Consider the following 14,496-nt stretch of genomic DNA (forward strand, 5'->3'; position numbering starts at 1 on the left):
TTTCCTAAAAGTTCAAACATGGTTATATTTAATTTCAGTTTGATAATGTTCTAGGAATATTCTTCAACTGGTTTGACATTGGAAATGTTCTCAAATTGTTCCAAGAACGTTAAGAAATAACGTTCTTCTGTGGGAATTTCAGTATTTCTGCATAATGTTTTCTGAGAACATTTTACTATAGTTCCCTGAAAGTTTTCCTGGGAGGTCTTATTAACATTCTGAGAATGGAAATTCTAGGTTATTTGAAGGTAATTAAATAATGTTCTGAGAAAATGTTTCAATAAGACTTTTAATAACACTGCTAGCTTAACTCTGTTGAACTCCAAGCACAGATATAACACATGGAATTTCATATTTTTTGGCATTAATCATGCAAAAACATATAATTTTGTTGTGGCACGGCATCAGTGAGATTTTAACCAATGATATTCTGTTCTCTATCCATGGAATTTGTCCAGGATGGAGCTAGGATGCCATGTTTTTTAACTCATACAAAGCTGTTAATTTTAGTATATTCAATCAGACACCATTTCAAAGGAAACGAGCATTCATTAAGATCAGCTGTGGGCAAATAGTGGGCGCAGCTAACACACCTGAACATACTTAACATGATAGAGGATAGAGAGAGTTTTGCTGACGCTGAAAATAATGTGTATTTTTTTTATAACATTCTTAATGTTTTATTGTGGTTTTTATGGAACGGTTTCTTAATGTTCTGAGAACATGACTTTAAATAGAACCACGAGGAAACCTTCAAAAAACTTTATGATGAAGTATTGAAATTCCCACTGAAGAACATGGTTTATTACCGTTCTCTGAACGTTCAGAGAACATGACTTTAAATAGGAATATGAGGAAACAGTAAAAAACTTTATGATGAAGTACTGAAATTCCCACCTGAGAAAAATGGTTCTCAGAACGTTATGTGCTAGCTGGGTATCCTGCACCATTCCCAGAATGCTGTGGGAAGGTTGTATGCAATATAACCATTGGACAACCATGCTCTCACCAAGCTCTGAGAAACATATGGTTCTCAGAACATTGTGCTAGCTGGGCTAGCAGTGTTATTAAAAGTCTTATTGAAACATTCAGTGAAAGTTTAAAGGAAATTATTCAAAAACCTTCAAATAACCTATAATTTCTGTTCTCAGAACGTTAATAAAACCTATCAGGAAAACTTTCAAGGAACCATAGTAAAATGCTCTTAGAACCTCCCTGCAACCTAAAAATGTAAGTTCTCAAAACATTTAAAAATGTTCAGTTTTACCGGTCAGGAGATTGTTCCCAGAACCAATGGGAAACCAAGGACGTACGTTCCAACAACTTCCAAGGAATCAAATGGGCTAGCTGGGAGTACTGTGTACGCACTAAAATATTGTATTTTACACATGCACGCACACACATTCAAATACTGTGTGTATACCCACACACAAACATTGCACACACTCACACCCCATGTGTCGTGTTATGAGCAGTGGTATCGCAGTAATCTGTAGTTTTTTCTTGTTGCAGCATTCCCTAGAGTCAGAATACACACCCACACACACACCCACCCACATGTTCCCTAGAGTAGGGTTTCCCAAACTCGGTCCTGGGGCCCACCCCCCTGGGTGCAAGTTTAGTTTTTTTGCCCTAGCACTACACAGCTGATTCAAATAATCCAAGCTTGATGATGAGTTGGTTATTTGAATCAGTTGTGTAGTGCTAGGGCAAAAAACTAAACGTGCACCCAGGGGGGAGCCCAGGACCGAGTTTGGGAAACCCTGCCCTAGAGTGGGAATACAATGGGATGTAAAACCCTGATCCCACCGGATTACTGCTCTAAGGATCGGAAAGATACGTTTTCCAAGTTGGTGCCTGCATGTGTGTGTGTTTCGCGGTAGACCCTCCGCCTAGGCGCGTTGCCATGGCGAGTGGGCACCATGGCTACGGAGTGTGTGTGTTTACTTCGGAAGGAGTGATGTCACAGCCTGCCCTGAGGGGATATGACATAGAGCTTATACCTCTCCTTTCTCTCTCTCTCTCTCTCTCTCTCTCTCAATCTTTCTCTCTCTCTCTCTTCCTAACTATCTGTCTCACTTTCTTTTTCTCTATAATTCATTCACTTTCTACCTCTCTGCCTCCCATTCACCTTTTCCCCTCTCTCCATCTTTTTCGCTTTTCTTTCTGTCTTCATCCCTGACTTTCTCCATCCCTTTCTCCCAATGCACATTATATGGAAAGATCAACGGAGGGTTGGAGCGGAGGTAGAGGGTGAATGGAGGGAGGGATGAATGAGAAAAGCAGGAAAGAACCAGTGATTAAAATAACACAGGAGTTGAAGCGTTTAAAGTATTAAAGTCAGATTAGTGACAAGCCTAGGGTAAATACAGAGTTGTTTTCTGTTGTTAGGTGAGGGATTATTGGTATTGTAGTCTGTTAGGATAGAGTTTATGGTGTTTGTAGTTCCAGGCTAATAAGAGGTGACAACTGGTGACTTTAATAATGTAAATACAGCAGCCAGTGTTTGCCAACTCCAGTCCTCGAGTACCCCGAACCACACTCACACACACACACACACACACACTCACACGCACACACACACATTTGTTTTGGAGCCCCAGACAAACTCACCTAATTCAACTCATGGAGGGCTTGACGATTAGTTGACAAGTTGAATCAGGTGTGCTTTTCAGGGACTAATACTGTTGGGGGTACTCGAGGACTGGAGTTGGGAAACACTGGCCTAAACCATGGGCTACTTTTAACCAGAGTCCCCACCCTATTATCAGTAGTACGCTACTTTTGACCAGGTCCCAAAGGCTTTGGTCAAAACTGGTGCACTATATAGGGAATAGGGTCCCATTTGAGAAACAGGCCATTATTCCCTCCCACCTTGCTGAAAAAAAACAGCAAGGACCAGCATAGGCTGGTGACCAGCATGGGTCACCAGCTAGTCAGACCAGCTAGTCAGACTAGTCAGACCAGCTAAACCCCTTAAACTCAACTCTGAGTTCCACTGCTTTTTTTCATTGTTCAACTCTAGTCAGGGACTGATTTAGACCTGGGACACCAGGTGGATGCAATTCACCAGGGAGAACAGACAACTAGCAGGCTCTGGCCCTTGTGGGGTAAGAGTTGAATACCCCTGAGCTAGACCACGCTGGTCTGCCAACAGAGCCAGCTAGACCATGCTGGTCAGCCAGCAGAACCATCTAGATCATGGGTTCCAAACTATTTTGGCCCGCGACCCATTTTGATATTCAAATATTTTTGCGACCATGTAAAAAACGTGATTTAATCGACTGCCAATGTTTACTTTTTAAATTGGGGCTATGACAGTCAATGACAAATCAGTCTGACAGTAATTTTGATCGTTTTTCAATCTGAAGGAAGTATGATTTGAAGTGACTGAAATCAGAATGGTATTGGGAAGTTAAGAAGATCATCAGGCAATCATTTTGTATGATCTTCTGTGTAAAGAAGTACATCATGGATGTTATTTTTCCCTTAGTCTGATTTAGTGCCTGGTCTTGTCCACTCTTTTCTCATTAGTCCTGTGCGGCTAGTGGGTATTGTAGAGGGAAACATCTTATCTTTCAGTGATGAGGTCATAATAATAATAATAATGTAGTATACGTCAGGATTTTAAAAATGAAGCCTTTTTATCTACTTTGCCAGAGGATGGATACCATTTATGTCTCTGCCTGCAGTTTGAAGGAATTTGCTAACAAGAGTTAGCTCAATTGCTAACTAGCGTTAGCACAATGCCTGGAAGTCTATGGTAACTGCTAGCATACTAGTAGATACCATAGACTTCCAGTCATTGTGCTAAAGCTAGTTAGCATTGGCTCACAAAACTTACCTCGAACTTCCTTCATACTGGATGCAGAGACACAAAAATGGTATCCATGAGTTCATCTAACTCTGGGGAAGTAGATAAAGGGCTTCATTCAAAAATCCCGAAGTATCCCTTTAAAAATATAGAGGCACATTTGTAGTAAGAAAACAGAAACCGTTCTGTTTATTATAACTGCTTCTCACAACCACATTTTTTAAATCAGGCACCCCACATGGGGTTGCTACCCCTAGTTAGGGAAACAATGAGCTAGACCATGCTGGTCAGACCAGCTAGACCCCTCAAACTCAACTCTGGAAGTCAAAGCCAGTTCCACTGCGTTTTTCATTGTTCCCCTCTGCTCAGGGACTGATTTAGAGGTGGATGCAGTTAATGATCAGGTAGAACAGAAAACCAGCAGGCTCTGGACCGCTTAGGGTAAGAGTTGAATATCCCTGAGATAAACCAACCGACCAGCACTGCTAATGGTTTTTATTTGGGCAGTTTGAGCTGATCCTAGCTGGAGTGAATGGGGTTTGCTAACCATGCTCTTTCCCTGAGGGAACTGTGTGTTTGTGTGGTTGGCAGGCCATGCTGTCTGTGTTAATAAATAATACATGGAGTCTGAAGAGAGAAATGCAGGGCAAGCCGACGTTTAGACTTAGAATACATACACACTAATACACACACACACATATGCACACACACTAAGGCGGAGATGCACACATACAAGTACATACAGATTGAATAGAGCACACATACGCATATAGAAACCTACACGTAGACACACATTCACAGATACTGGTTGTGTGTGTGTGTGTAAAGGATGGTGTGAGTTGTGATCACAGCTGGATGTGCAGTCAGTCAGTCTGTAGTGTGACTCGACGCCGGTCCCTAGTGGTCATGGGTGCACATTACAGTCTCTCATTTAATATTTAAAGCCTCAATATTTAACTTTTTGGGCAACCTGACAAATTTCACATAGAAATGTGAGTTATAGATCTGTCATTCTGAAAGCAAGTCAAAGAAGTGGTAGATCTGTTCTATGTGCGCTATTTCTATGCTTCCCGTTCTTAAGCTTCATTTTTGCTTCAAACAATATTTTTGGTTATTGAAAATATATTTCACAGCAGTTTAGATTGTACAATGATTCTCTACACTATACTTGCTTGTTTTGTCACTGAAATTAGGCGAAGTAGTAGAGTTTTAGCAACCAGGAAATGATTTCTCCATAATGCACCTTTAACTCTTAGTACTGGGAAACAGAGCAAGTGGGCATGTGTGTTTGGCAGGCCGTGGTGTGTGTGTTAATAAATAATACATGGAGTCTGAAGAGAGAAATGTAGGGCAAGCTGACGTTTATACTCAGAAGACACAAACACTGACACATTCACAAACACATATATATGCACACACACACCAAGGCTGAGATGCAAACATACAAGTACATACAGATTGAATAGAGCACACATGCATTTATAGAAACCTACACATTGACACAGACATTCACAGATACTGGTTGTGTGTGTCTATAAGACGTTAGTGTGAGTTGTGATCACAGCTGGATGTGCAGTCAGTCTGTAGTGTGACTCCAGGCCGGTCTCTAGTAGTCATGGGTGCACAATGCAGTCTCTCTCATTTAATATCTAAAGCTGCAATGTGTAACTTTTTGGGCAACCAAATGCACATAGAAATGTGACTTATTTTGGTTATGGAAAATATATTTCACAGCGGTTTAGATTATAGAATGATTTTCTACACTATAATTCCTTGTTTTGTCACATAACCTGAAGTATTCAAATTTTAGCAACCAGAAAATTATTTCTCCATAGCGCACCTTTAACTCTTAGCACTGGGGAACAGACAGACAGACAGACAGACAGACAGACAGACAGACAGACAGACAGACAGACAGACAGACAGACAGACAGACAGACAGACAGACAGACAGACAGACAGACAGACAGACATACAGACAGACACAGAGAGGCAGACACACAGAGAGGCAGACACACACACAGACAGAAAGACACACACAGCCAGAAAGACATACAGAGACAGAGAGAAAGACACACAGAGAGACAGACACACAGAGAGGCAGACAGACACAGGCAGACAGACACAGGCACAGACAGAGACAGCCAGAGACAGCCAGACAGAGACAGCCAGACATACAGACACAGACAGAGAGAGAGACAGACAGACACAGACAGAGAGAGAGACAGACAGACACAGACAGAGAGAGAGACAGACAGACACAGACAGAGAGACAGACAAACAGAGAGAGAGACAGAGAGAGAGACAGACATACAGAGACAGAGAGAGAGACAGACATACAGAGACAGACAGAGAGACAGACACAGACAGAGAGACAGACAGAGAGACAGACACAGACAGAGAGACAGACACAGAGAGAGACATACAGAGAGAGACAGACAAACAGAGACACAGACAGTGAGACAGACAAACAGTGAGACAGACAAACAGAGACACAGACAGTGAGATAGACAAACAGTGAGACAGACAAACAGACAGACAGACAAACAGACAGACAAACAGACAGACAGTGAGACAAACAAAGACAGACAGACAGACAGACAGACAGACAGACAGACAGACAGACAGACAGACAGACAGACAGACAGACAGACAGACAGACACAGAGAGGCAGACACACAGAGAGGCAGACAGACACAGGCAGACAGACAGACAAACAGAGAGAGAGACAGAGAGAGAGACAGACATACAGAGACAGAGAGAGAGACAGACATACAGAGACAGACAGAGAGACAGACACAGACAGAGAGACAGACACAGACACAGACAGAGAGACAGACACAGAGAGAGACATACAGAGAGAGACAGACAAACAGAGACACAGACAGTGAGACAGACAAACAGTGAGACAGACAAACAGTGAGACAGACAAACAGAGACACAGACAGTGAGACAGACAAACAGTGAGACAGACAAACAGACAGACAGACAGACAGACAGACAGACAGACAGACAGTGAGACAGACAAACAGAGACAGACAGACAGACAGACAGACAGACAGACAGACAGACAGACAGACAGACAGACAGACAGACAGACAGACAGACAGACAGACAGACAGACAGACAGAGTCAGAGAGAGACAGAGTCAGAGTCAGAGTCAGAGAGAGTGACTGACCTGTGCATGGAAGATGGACAGAGACTTGGCTGTGTGTAGAGGGATCAGGACTCGAACCAGGAACTGCTTGTGTTCTGACTTCAAGGGCAGAGCAAACCCGTTTATAATGCTGTAGACAGAGAGAGAAGCTTCCCTATAAAATCAAAAAAAGTCAAGCAAACAGCCTAAGGAAATTTACAACAATGACAAATTGTTTGATAAAGAATGCAAAAAACTGTTTTTTAGAAATTTTTGCAAATGTTGGAAAGGCGTCCCGTCAACGGAAAAGTTGTAAATCATGCAGCGCCTTGTCACGATCGCAGATTTTAGAGAAACAACAATCAATTGCATCGGCTGAAAGCTTAAATTCTTGTTAATATAACTGCAATGTCCAATTTACAGTAGCTATTACTGCGAAAAAATGCCATGCTATTGCTTGAGGAGAGCTCCTAACAACAAAACACTTTTTTCACCCCGATAGGTTTGATAAATTCACCTCTGAAAGTGAAATGTGTACTTACATTTTGAAATCTTGCTCTGATTTATTATCCAAAGGGTCCCAGAGATAACATGAAGTGTCGTTTTGTTAGATAAAATCCTTTTTCATATTCTAAAAAGGTCCATATATCATGATCGATTTTGTATTTCCACTTGTTCAATTTGCAAAGAAAGGAATCTGTGAAAATCTAATCCTATAATGTTGTTTCAACCAGTCAAATCATGTTTGGATGTATTCCTCAGAAATCCTAGAACGTAACCAGACTTCACTATATCATTAGGGGTGTAGTATATCCTATAGAACACCATATTTGGTGAGATAGCGACGCCTTCATGGCACGCCGATGACGCGGGCAGTCTTCACTTGAACAACTCTAACTTTGTCAAATAAGCACCAATCGGGGTCAAACAAAGCTAGCTAGACAGCCAATGAGCTGGGCTTTACGGGAGTATGCAGAAACCCTGTATCGGTCGTAAAATGTAGCTACTAATCTTGTACGACAGCATGCCTTTTACTTTTGGACAAAAATTACAAGAATATTCAGAGTTATGAAGTTAGGAAAACTGGTTGTTTTGCAAATGTTGAACTTATAATATGGCTACTAATACTGAAAAAGCTAAATCAAAGTCCAAGTATACAGATTTAAAGATATTCTTGCAGAAAAATGTAATATGAATACAAATGCCTCCTTCACGATATGCCCAAATGTACCTGGGTGACTTCACACTAAATGTCATGAAGGTTGCTCATACTTCAAGTTATCCATCTGAAACTTTGCAAATACACTGCTACTATCTTGTGGACACCATCAGAATTACAACCAGAGTGATGACTGGAACTGGGACCTTTCTGTTGTATTTCAAAGATGGTGGTAGAAAAAAACTGTCGTTTTTTTCTTTGTATTTTCTTCTACCAGATCTATTGTGTTATATTCTCCTGCGGCTCGGAACCGAGCGAGTCTGCCTACGTTCCGGAACCGAGCGAGTCTGCCTACGGTCCGGAACCGAGCGAGTCTGCCTACGGTCAGGAACGGAATGAGTCTGCCTACGGTCCGGAACAGAGTGAGTCTGCCTAAAGTCTGGAGCTTCCAGAGTCGGCCCACAGTCCGGAGCCCCCAGAGACGCTCTACAGCCCTGAACATTCTGCAGGGGTGGACTGGTCAGGGGGTGGTTGTAGACCGGAACCTGAGCCACCTCCAGTATAGGTGGGTTGGGGAGGGGGGGTGTATCACAGGAGCCGTCGTTGACGGCAGCCACCCTCCCTTCCCTCCCTTTAGTTAGGGGTTTATTTTTTTATTTTTTGTTAAGGTGCATACGGGGTCTGCACCTTTGGGGGGGGGGGGGGGGGGGGTAATGTCACGTCCTGACCAGTAATAGGGATTATTTGTTATTGTAGTTTGGTCAGGACGTGGCAGAGGGTATTTGTTTTATGTGGTTAGGGGGTTATGGTTATTGTAGAGGGGTGTTTTATTTATGGGTTCCGGGGTTTTGGTGTATGTACTGGTTTTTTGTATTCTAGGTTTCTAGTTTGTATATTTCTTTGTGGTCTGTGTGGATCTCGATCAGGAACAGCTGTTCATCGTTGTTCCTGATTGAGAGTCATATTTAAAGAGCTTGTTTTCACCTGTTTGTTTGTGGGTAGTTGTTTTTGCACTGCTTGTAGTTATAGCCTGCAAAACTGTTTGCTGTCGTGGTTTCTCTATTTTCTTGTTTTTCCGTGTTCACGTATTTAATAAAATATGATGATGAGCACGCAACCCGCTGCGCCTTGGTCTAATCTATACGACACCCGTGACATTGCTGATGATCTGGTGCTTCTTTCCCCAACCAAGGAGGGCCTACAGCAGCACCCAGAGCTTCTACACTGATTCTGTCAGACCTGGGCCCTGACAGTAAATCTCAGGAAGACAAAATAATGGTGCTCCAAAAAAGGTCCAGTTTGCTGGGACCACAAATATAAATTCCATCTAGACACCGTTGCCCTAGAGCACACACAAAGCTATGCATATCTCGGCCTAAACATCAATGCCACAGGTAACTTCCACAAAGCTGTGAATGATCTGAGAGACAAGGCAAGAAGGGCGTTCTACGCCATCAAAAGGAACATAAAATTCAACATAGAATCTGACTAAAAATACCCATTGTCGTTTATGGTTGTGAGGTCTGGGGTCTGAGGGAGTTCTGAGAGAAATATGTGTCTCTAATATGGTCATACATTTGGCAGGAGGTTAGGAAGTGCAGCTTAGTTTCCACCTCATTTTGGCGGCAGTGTGCACATAGCCTGTCTTCTCTTGAGAGCCAGGTCTGCCTACGGCGGCCTTTCTCAATAGCAAGGCTATGCTCACCGAGTCTGTACATAGCCAAAGCTTTCCTTAATTTTGGATCAGTCACAGTGGTCAGGTATTCTGCCACTGTGTACTTTCTGTTTAGGGCCAAATAGCATTCTAGTTTGCTCTGTTTTTTGTTAATTCTTTCCAATGTGTCAAGTACTTATCTTTTTGTTTTCTCATGATTTGTTTGGGTCTAATTGTGTTGCTCTCCTGGGGCTCTGTGGGGTCTGTTTGTGTTTGTTAACAGAGCCCCAGGACCAGCTTGCTTAGGGGACTCTTCTCCAAGTTCATCTCTCTGTAGGTGATGGCTTAGTTATGGAAGGTTTGGGAATCGCCTCTTTTTAGGTTGTTGTAGAATTTAACGGGTCTTTTCTGGATTTTGATAATTAGCCTAATTTTGCTCTGTATGCATTATTTGGTGTTTTACGTTGTACACAGACAATATTTTTACAGAATTCTGCATGCAGAGTCTCAATTTGGTGTTTGTCCCATTTTGTGAATTCTTGGTTGGTGACGAAAATCTCACAACCATAAAGGGCAATGGGTTCTCTAACTGATTCAAATATTTTTTGCCAGATCCTTGCGGATGCCTCCGAGTGGCTAGGTAGGCTGTTTGGAGTGTTTATCCGATTAAAAAATATATATTATTATGTCCCCTCCCCCCACTTCTAAAACCAAAGTTGCACCCCTGCCTGTGGCACTGATGTTTAGGCAGAGGTATGTATAGTTCTCTCTCTCTCTCTCTCCCTCACTCTCACATAGTTGTTATTTGTGTGTCTTCCATTTATCGTTTTTTTAAAATCCTTTAATCGACCTTTTCTTCCCTTGTTTCCTCTCTTCCTATTTGAGGAATGAAAGAGAGAGAAGAAGCTATGGAGGATAAAATAGAACAAATGTTTTTCTCTTCCATTCCTTTTCTATATCTGCCTCTCTCTATTGCCTCTCTCTCTATCGCATCCCTATCTAATCCTCCCTTTCTCATCCTCTCTCTTCTGTCTACGGCACCCCTATATACCCCTCTATTTCATTCTCCCTCCCCTCCCGTCTGTTTCTCCACCCTCTCCCTCTCTCTCTTTTTCTTCTATCTATCAGTGAGTTTGTGGGAGGGTCTATAAATACTCAGTCAGCATCAACCTGAAGCCCACCCCCCCTTCCCCCAAAACATTGACTCACTCCCTCACTCCTTCACCCTCCCTCACTCCATATCTCTATCTCTCAATCTCTCAGTCCCAGCATGAAGAAACCTAAAATCAAAGGTATGTTTTGTTGACTTGGGAGAAAGATAACAGTGTGTCACTTGTTGTAAGGGAGAAAGAGAAACTGTGTAGAGCAGGGAGGGGCATCATCATCTAAAAAATGCCATAGTATTGTTCCAAACTCATAGTGTGTAAATATATATAAAACACAGGGAAATCACCTTTTTGACTGCACTTTGGCTTGAAAGGGATAGTTCACCCAAATTACAAAAAAGTATTTACAATTGATTGGGAAGCTCAAAAACGTCACTTATAGAGGTTTTGAACATGATGTTTGAAAAATGATAATATCTGTTCCATGACGAATGGCATTTGTGCATCAAATGCTAAAACTCTGACAGGGTAAAGAAATCAATGTGTCATTTTGTAATTTGGGTGAACTATCCCTTTAAAACTAAATATTTTCTCTTCATTATTCAAGACATGGGCCAGTAAAAATAATTGCCTGCGAGGTAGGGGGTAGGGGGCCCAAATCTTGCTTAGGGCCCCCAAAAGGCTAGGAGGGTATAATGTATTTAGTTAACAGAGTTAAGAATAGTTTAATTGCACAAATGGATTGATTGCACAAATCATTTGACTGCATGTGTGAGTATGGATGTGGATGCGCAGACCCACAAGTTCAGATTTTTTGTGGCCCCCACCTCCATCAAAGTTGCACATTCCTGGTGTAGAGTGTAGAGGAGATGCGCAGCTTCAGTCCTCAAGGACGGCAATGTCGGCTGGTTTTCATAATATTTTATTAGAAATTGGTTTTCCCTTGGCGAAAGTTCTACAGTCTGCACTCTCTAGACTAGTGTTTCTTATTCCACATTTTAGTTTTTGCCCTAGCACTACACACCTAATTCCACAAATCAAAGGTTTAATAATGACTTGATTAGTGGAATCAAGTGTGTAGTGCTAAATGCGCACCACTTTTGGTCCCTAGGACCAGGAATAAGAAAAACTGCTTTAGAGTGTGCATAGACCTTTCAGTGACATGTATTGATCTAACAGAACTTGAGTGCCTGCACCCCATAGAGGGTAAAGAGTGTGTGATACAAGAAGATACACACCTGCCCAGGATCTCCAGTAGCTCTGCCACACCGTTGAAGTGCTCGGTCTCATAGATAAACCTGGAAGAACAGAGACAGGTCACACACACACTGTCACACAAATGCATAATTTGCAATGTTAACGTGTGAGTGTACATGAGTGTCTGTGTGTGTTCGCGTGTTAGTGAGTGAGTGTGTGAGTGTGTACATGCGTGCGTGTATACCTGAGCGTGTGTGTGTGTGGTACCTGAGGAAGATATTGTTGATCTGTTTGCGTATGTATGCCCGCAGGCCGAGCAGTTTGCCGTAGACACGATGCAGGATGGTCTTTAGGTACTCTCTCTCCCTTGGATCTTCACTGTCAAACAATTCCAACAGCTACACGCACGCACGCACGCACGCACACACACACACACACACACAGACAAGCACACATAGAGAAAGAGAGATAAATGATCAAAATGCAGAACCCAGAGTAATACACAAAAAGAGACAGACATATTGAAATACATATTGTAAGAGGCAGACATGTAAGAAATAGATTTTTACCTGAAGAACAAACTTCTGGTCGACGTAGCGTTTGGCCATGGAAGGCTGGAAGTCTGGGCTCTCCAGGAAACGCAGAAAGAATTCATACACCAGCTGAGAAAACATACACACAGAGAACACACACACAGTTAAGACAGAGTTAAATAAAAATAAAAAGGACAGAAGGTGATAGATGGAGTCATCTTTACAAACATAGATTTCAAATCTGTTTTTAATCGTATGACTGCCCATATGTGTGTGTGTGTGTGTGTGTGTGTGTGTGTGTGTGTGTACCTGCAGGTGTGGCCAGGAGGCCTCTAGAGTGGGTTCATCCTCCTCCGGGTCAAACTCTGGGTTGTCACTGGGAGGTAATGTCCTGAAGATATTCACTGAGATCTAAAATAGGATAGAGTGGTGGAGGGAGGAGAGGAGAGGAGAGGAGAGGAGAGGAGAGGAGAGGAGAGGAGAGGAGAGGAGAGGAGAGGAGAGGAGAGGAGAGGAGAGGAGAGGAGGAGAAAGGGAGAAGAGACGAGAGGAGAGGTGGAGAAAGGAGAGGTGGAGGGAGGAGGCAGGAGGCAGGGGGAAAGGAAAAGGATGAAAAAAAGAGAATAGGAAATAAATGAACCTAGGCTTCTCTGAACTTCATAACCCTTTCTCTTTTCTCCAATGCTATCTATCTCTTTCCTTTGTCCTGTCCCTCTCTTCCTCTCCTCCCTCTTTCTCTCTCTCCTTCAACCAATCCTTTATTTTCTTCTACACTCCGGTTGAAGAGTTCTTTACATCTCTCCACCTCCTCTCGTCCCTCCCTCTCTCCCTTTCTCCAGTCTTCTACACCTCTCTATACACTCTCCACCCCCTTTCTGCTACTATTATCCCCCTATCCTTCCCTCTCTCCTCTCACGTTCTCTTCTCCCTCCTGCCTCCTCCTCACTCCCTCACTCCTCTCTCACCATCTTAATAGCCTCTGGGTAGAGTGGCTCTATCAGAACTCCTCTGCTTGTAGCAACAGACTCCACCAGTTCGTTGAGCGCAGCTCGTTTGATCTCTTTCCCCTTCAGGTCAGCCACACAGTCCAGGAAGTCAAAGAGGACGCAGCACTGCTGCAACTTCTTACAGAACAGGTCATGGAGCTCTGCCACAGGGGCATCTGGGGAGGTATGGAGAGAGGGAGAGTGAGGGGGATGGAGAGACAGAGAATTTAAACACACAACACTCCTGCAAACAGTTAAAACCGTTAAACCAACAGGCTGCACTTTTGATCACATCAAGGTAACACCAAACATTAATTTGTGAGAACTAAATGTTCAAAGTCTCTGTTAAAAGTGTACATCCATCCCTTCCCTCTTTGCACCTCTCCAACCCTTTCCCCGATCCCTCCTTCCCTCTCACAAGGCTCTACGCTGACCTTTTTTATAAGGAGCACATGTGCGCTTAAGTTGAAAAATGTAGGCGCACACACAAAAAAATTGTAACACAATGAAAAATATTTTAGACATTAATGCTAGAATACCCAAAAATGTTTGGCTCACTGGTGCTCCTAAATAAAACTTCCAGGTCGCACTGCAAAACATTTAGGTGCATATGCGAGTAAAATGGTCGAACTGTAGAGCTCTGTCTCACTCCTCCATTCTTTTCTACTCCCTCCATTCATTCCTTTCTCTCTCCCTCCATATTCAGACTATGAAGGAGAAATCAAATCAGTTTTTAATAGAGAGTAATGGTATGAAGAAGAGCCGAACTAGGAACCAGAAAGAACAGATCGAAAAAGGGAGGGAAAATAGAGAGAAAGAGAGAGAGAGAGCAAAGGAGTATTGCTACAGTAGGGATGGGCAACTGATGGCCCACGGAGGCCCGCGGATCGATTTCCAAAAACGGGGGGCCC

The 14,496-nt window shown here is 42.9% G+C and overlaps 1 protein-coding gene across 1 annotated transcript in view; it reads right to left on the bottom strand.

Annotated features, from left to right (window-relative positions):
* LOC106609029 (serine/threonine-protein phosphatase 2A 56 kDa regulatory subunit beta isoform) overlaps window positions 1–14,496 on the bottom strand; it is a 44,920-nt gene that overhangs the window by 4,615 nt on the left and 25,809 nt on the right. The window contains exons 2-7 of the mRNA XM_014207363.2: window positions 13,565–13,761; window positions 12,909–13,010; window positions 12,636–12,728; window positions 12,334–12,464; window positions 12,108–12,167; window positions 6,993–7,101 (exon numbers count right to left, since the gene is read on the bottom strand). Coding sequence (XP_014062838.1) covers window positions 6,993–7,101; window positions 12,108–12,167; window positions 12,334–12,464; window positions 12,636–12,728; window positions 12,909–13,010; window positions 13,565–13,761 — 692 coding nt within the window. The remainder of the gene's footprint in view (window positions 1–6,992; window positions 7,102–12,107; window positions 12,168–12,333; window positions 12,465–12,635; window positions 12,729–12,908; window positions 13,011–13,564; window positions 13,762–14,496) is intronic.

This window comes from Salmo salar, chromosome ssa07 (genome assembly GCF_905237065.1).
Source record: "Salmo salar chromosome ssa07, Ssal_v3.1, whole genome shotgun sequence".
Lineage (NCBI taxonomy): Eukaryota > Metazoa > Chordata > Actinopteri > Salmoniformes > Salmonidae > Salmo > Salmo salar.